This window comes from Odontomachus brunneus, unplaced genomic scaffold, assembly GCF_010583005.1.
Source record: "Odontomachus brunneus isolate Ranch 3 - 2012 unplaced genomic scaffold, Obru_v1 Obru_scaffold_274, whole genome shotgun sequence".
Taxonomy (NCBI): domain Eukaryota; kingdom Metazoa; phylum Arthropoda; class Insecta; order Hymenoptera; family Formicidae; genus Odontomachus; species Odontomachus brunneus.
Window position 1 is genome coordinate 27,235 of NW_022639724.1, and position 5,966 is coordinate 33,200.

The 5,966-nt window shown below is 34.2% G+C and overlaps 1 protein-coding gene across 3 annotated transcripts in view; it reads right to left on the reverse strand.

The window, feature by feature from the left end:
- The window catches only part of LOC116853048 (transport and Golgi organization protein 1), a 23,222-nt gene extending 17,458 nt beyond the window's left edge, over positions 1–5,764 (reverse strand). The window contains exons 1-4 of one of the 3 annotated variants that reach the window (XM_032833901.1): positions 5,515–5,764; positions 5,282–5,415; positions 3,182–5,114; positions 107–220 (exon numbers count right to left, since the gene is read on the reverse strand). In XM_032833901.1, the coding sequence (XP_032689792.1) occupies positions 107–220; positions 3,182–5,114; positions 5,282–5,415; positions 5,515–5,638 (2,305 nt within the window). In that variant the 5' untranslated portion in view covers positions 5,639–5,764. The remainder of the gene's footprint in view (positions 1–106; positions 221–3,181; positions 5,115–5,281; positions 5,416–5,514) is intronic. The other 2 variants (XM_032833899.1, XM_032833900.1) reach the window with 2 other exon arrangements.
- Between the last annotated feature and the right edge of the window lie 202 nt (positions 5,765–5,966).

The window sequence follows — 5,966 nt, forward strand, 5'->3', positions numbered from 1 at the left end:
TGTGTGTGTGTGTGTGTATTTATATATTTATAATATAATAGTTAGTATATATTTTCTATTTCATGCAAAGTAAACAATAATTTCGGTTTATATGTCTGCTCACTACCTTCATTGATATCTTCATTTTTAGGCAAAATCTTGTTTTCACTGCTTATGTAATCACCATATTCAAGCAAGGTTTTATCATTGCCTTTTACAGAGCTATGAATTTGATTTTCAACTAAGCACAAAACATCTAATTAGACATATAATTAATACACATATTAATATATCATATCTATTTTATAACATAGAGAAATTTATACAAAGTGTCCGACTCGTACCATATCAGAGCTAATATATAGCTAAAATAGGTCGGAGTAAGTAATGGAATCAGTGCCATTTTTTAAATAACCACATGAAATTTTGAGATATCAACGACGAAAAATTTCTACCGAGTGGCAGTCTACTGGCCAATCAATATGCGCGCTGCGGTGACATGAACGCTATATACGCTGTCGCACGAACATCATAGGCTAACCTCCTAACAACGAATGTGGGCTCGAAATCGCATCACTAATCGTCCTCCGCTCAGCGTGGTTTATTCTTTTTCGGCCATTTTCCTCGTTGCTAGAAAGTTAATCCGGCTAGCCTCTTATGCCCATGCGACAGCGCATGTAGCATTCGTTTTACCATAACACACTGATTGACCAATGAGTTGACTGCCGTTCGGTAGAAATCTTTCGTCGTTAATATCTCAAAATTTCACGTGGATGTTTAAAAAAAGGCACCGATCCCATCACTCACCTATTCTAGCTATATATCAGTTCTGGTACTATATGAGTTAGACACTCTATCTATATACAGTTTGTATCTATATACAGGGTGTCCCAGATCACCTTCACAATCTCTCGTGAGGACGTAAAGCGGATTGAGATGAATACAAAAGTCCCATACCGTTTTGCGATATTCTCAATAATAACCAGGAAATTAATTGTAAAAAATTAAGAAAAAACGCATGCTGAATGGTTGAAGGAGCGCTCGCGACCCAGTAATATAGCAAGCGGATGTCAGCGCGCGATGATTGGTAGATCAACGCGCCACTGTTTATATTTGTATCGCTGCGATCTTATGTCTTGCCGCACCGCGCCGAGGCGAGATGTAGGAGTGTAGCGATATAAGCATAAGCAGTAGTATGTTTTTCCAATTACTGCGCGCCGACATCCGCGTGCTATATTATTGGATTCACGCTGCGGCTCGAGCGCTCTTCCTTCGACTATTTAGCGCCCATTTTTCATCTTAATTTTTCACAATTAATTTCTCGACTATCATTACGAATATCGCAAAACGGTATAGGACTTTTGTGTTCATCTCAATCCTTTCTACGATTTCACGAGAGATTGTGAAGATAATTTTGGATACCCTGTATATATAAGAATATTACATTTTAATCGTCCCAGGCTATCTCAGATACATTGCATTTTAGAAAAAAATGTTTTAGACGAAAATTGTAAGGTTTAAAAGGTTGTATTTAATGGTAATATTTATTTGATTTTAAGTGGCGTTACCAAGATCAAAGTCACATTGATTTTTTTAAATGAAATCCCCTATTTTTTATTGCGTATTTTTGTAGCTTATCTCGAGAATTCTCCAAAATACTATAACAACATATTTCTCATTAAGTACTTTTTGAGTAAAATTTAAAAGTTATAGTAGCGCCGGCATTAACATTACCCAAGATATACCACGCGAAAGTTGCTTAATCGGATTTACGCCTCTTTTGTGTGTGTGTGTATGTGTGTGTGTATGTGTGTGTGTGTGTGTGTGTGCGTGCGTGCGTGCATGCGTATATGCGTGCGTGTGCATGGATGGATGCATAAGTAATTGGGTCGATGTTTACTCCCATTCACATACACAGGCACGCACACGCATACACACACACGAAAGAGGTGTAAATCCGACCGAACAACTTCCATGTAATACACCATGGGTAATACTAATGCCGGCGATACTATAATTTTCATTACTCAAAAAGTACTTTAAAAATAAAACACGTTATTATAGTGTTTTGGAAAACTCTCGAAATAAGCTACAAGAATATGCAATAAAAAATAGGAGATTCCATTTAAAAAAGCAATGTGATCTTGATCTAACTATGGTAACGTCACTCAATGGATATTACTATTAAATGCAACCTTTTAAACCTTATAACTTTCATCTAAAGCATTTTTTTCTAAAATGCAGTTTCTGAGATATTAGCCTGATGCCCAATTTCTTCACCTCTGGTTAACTTTATTTGTCAGTGATTTTATTGGAATTGACCAATCATATTTATGGTGGCAAAAATTAACCAATCACGGTTGACATTTAACCAACAGATAAAGTTAACCGGAAGTGAGGAAATTGGACATGAGGCGATTAAAATAAAACACTCTTATATACAGGGCGTTCGGGAAAGATCGAAAAAACCCCCTGAATAACTTTAAGAAATTTAATTTTAGAGAAAAATGTTTCAGATAAAAGTTGTAAGGTTTAAAGAGATTTATTTACGGGTTTTATCAGTTTAATCTTCGGTGGCGTTTCCAAAGTGAATTCAAGGTCAAATCGATTTTTTTAAATGGAATACCCTATTTTTGATTCCAGAATATCTAATATCTCGTGTTAAGAGCTTTTCAAAACACTATAAGTTTATTTTCGTTAAGTACTTTTTCGTGTTATGAAGCTTAAAAGTTATAACACGCAAGTGCACAAGTGCGTGCGTGCATACACATACATAAACACAAAAGAGGTGTAAATCCGAACACCTTCACTCGTTACACCTTGAACAATGTTAATGCCGGTGGTATTGTAACTTTTAAGCTTCATAACTCGAAAAAGTACTTAACGAAAATAAACTTTATCATAATGTTTTGAAAACACGAGATATTAGATTCTGGAATCAAAAATAGGATGTTCCATTTAAAAAAATCGATTTGACCTTGAATTCACCTTGGGGATGCCACCGAAGGTCAAACTAATAAAACGCGTAAATAAATCTCTTTAAACCTTACAATCTTTGTCTGAAATATTTTTCTCTAAAATTAAATCCCTTCAAATTATTCAAGGGATCCGATCTTTCTCGGGGACACACACACACACACACACACACACACTATATATATATATATATATATATATAATCCTAGTATATCATAATACTCACCATTTCTATGTTCAAAATCCTCTTTGGTGTTCGCTAAATTCCGATTACGGAGATATTCATCGAAGACCCATTTTCCTTCTGAGATCATGTTCTTTTGACTAGAATCTGCAGATTGTTCTGGACCAACAATGTTAGATTTTACGTCATTAAAGAATTCGTTAGATTTTATGGGAACACTGCCAGAGCTATCATCGTACACTAAATTATCATTTTTATTACTATGTACAATTGATTTTGCATTAAGCTGAATATCTGCAGCATTATGATTTAATGAATTGTCAATAATTACTATTTCTTCTTTGACAACTGGCAATGCTTCTTTTCTGGCATTTTCGAGCGTATCTTCAACTGACAATAAATTATTAATTTCTGGAATCTCATCAACAACTGCAACATTATTCACTTGAATGATACTTTCTTTGTGAATGTCTTTTTTTACATTTTCTAAATATGCTTTATCACTTTCCGGTGATGTCTGCTCAATATTACTTTGAGTGCTAGTACTTGTTATGATTGTAGTTTCTTTCACATCAGATGAAACCACTGATTCTTCTACAAAAGAAACGGTTGCACTTTCAATCTTAATATTTTCCATAATTTTCTTGCCCTTACTTGTTTCCTGTATTTTGATATTTTCCGTGTTACTATCAACTTCTTTAGAAACAGAGCTATTATTCATTAAAACTGAAGATTCCATTGACGTATCTTGGGCAGGCTTATAAGCATCATCATGTACAAAATTACTGGATAAAGGCACGTCACGAGATGCAGCATTTTCCAAACTAACTGTGATTGTTTCTTTCTCTGGCTTTATCTCATTTGAAAATTTTGTCTGAATATTCTCGTCTATAATTTCTTGTATTTTTACATCATTTTTATTCATAATGCTTGAATCTATGCACAATAATGTTTCAGTGGCTGGAATATTTTCTTTATCTACAGCTTTATTCTCAGTGTTAATTTCAAAAGTAGACAAATCATTGTCATTTAGACTAGTGGTTTCCGTTGTTGCAGTTTCTAGGGAATTGGATAAAATATTAAATTTTCTTGCAAATGAGGCAAATATGCTTTCATTTTCAATATTTTCAGCAGCTTCTTCTTTCTTATATTCTATATTCTTCTTAACATTATTATCCACTAATTTATCTTCATTCTCTAGATCTTTAGATAGTTCCTCTGTAGATTTACTGCTTACATCATGTAATAAAACATCATCTTTTCCTACTGTACCTGCAGTTGGATTGATTATTGCTTCTACATTCTTTAATAGTGTTTTGGTATTAGTTTCTTCAGGAATATCTACCAATATTTCTTTATTATTAAAGTCATTTGTATCATGTCGTACTTCTCTTTTGTTAATAAGTCTAGTCCTGTCGTCATTGTTGCCAGAATCTATTTTGGAATTGGTACGAGAAAGTGAAACTTGTTCATTTGGCAATGCAGTAGCATGCATAGCCTCAGATGCAAACTTTTGCTGTATAGATGGTTTACTCTCAAAATAAAATGTAGTACCATCTATCACTTCATAAGAAGGCAAAATACTATCTACATTAGTTGTTTCAGTTTCCAGTACAGTTTTATCTACTGATTGTGCCGACAATAATGGCATCTCATTGTCATCATTAAATAAGTTATTTTTTATAAAAGAATGCACTTCATGTATTTTTTCTGTAGATTCAAGTTTCTCAGATTTAACATTTTCTCCCTGTATATTTTTATCTAAAGACTTTACTGAAGAAGACATCTCATTGTCATCATGCAGCAACTTGTCTTTCAAAAGATATACTTCGTGTACTTTTTCAGTTCTTATTTGAACTTCATCTTTGACTTCATCAGTAAACTTGTAAACAGGCACTTCATACGACAAGATACGTTGTAGGATTTTGTATTCATTTAAAAATGTTTTAGGTGCAAATCCACGTTTGCCATTTATCTGAAAAAAAAAAAAGAAATTTAAAACATATGGAAATGATGTTCTCAGGATAAAACCAGAAACACCAGCTTAAATCATGATGGTAAATATTAACTGAAAGTAAATATATAAAAATGTTAATCATGATAAGTTTAATAATATTCAACATAGAAGATAATAAATTGTACCTCGACACCCCATAAATCAGTCCTCTTTCCAGCTCCTTTGCTGAAAACTTTGACATCTTCATTAATGCCAAATGACATGACCTCACGGTCATTTGCTACGTAAGCTAGTATCGTCTTTGCCAAGGATATCACTTCTAAATAGGAAAAAAGCAGTGTAATGCAAATACATGTGTAAGTGTGTAGACGGCAAAAATACGTTATGGATTTTAAAGCTAAGATATGGCTTCAATTACCCGAGCAATTGGGGTCGTAACATAATTGTTTGTCGGACAGTGCGGCTAAGCATTGCGGTATTGCACAAAATACTATTGCAACGAATAAAAATAATATATTCGTAAACAGACTTATTTTCGTCATATTTTTACTATTGCAAACTTCCACATCACTACCGATCACTACGAGCACACTGACACTGCTTTGGCTGCGTTCCTTTTGGGCACTCAGAAGCGTTTATAAGCGTCGCTCTATCTTTCTTCTGCATCTAATGACCGATAAAGATAGAATGACGCTTACCAGAGAGAATCTAGACAGAGTGGAGCGGATCGTGTTCTCATCTCTGATTGGTGCCGCCATTAATTGGGCAACTTCCGCAAATGTGATATATACCTGTGGCTTGTTCTTTATAGCTGCACTGCTGAACTAGTGCAATAAGTTAGAATGAGAAAACGTATATTTCTCTCACTTT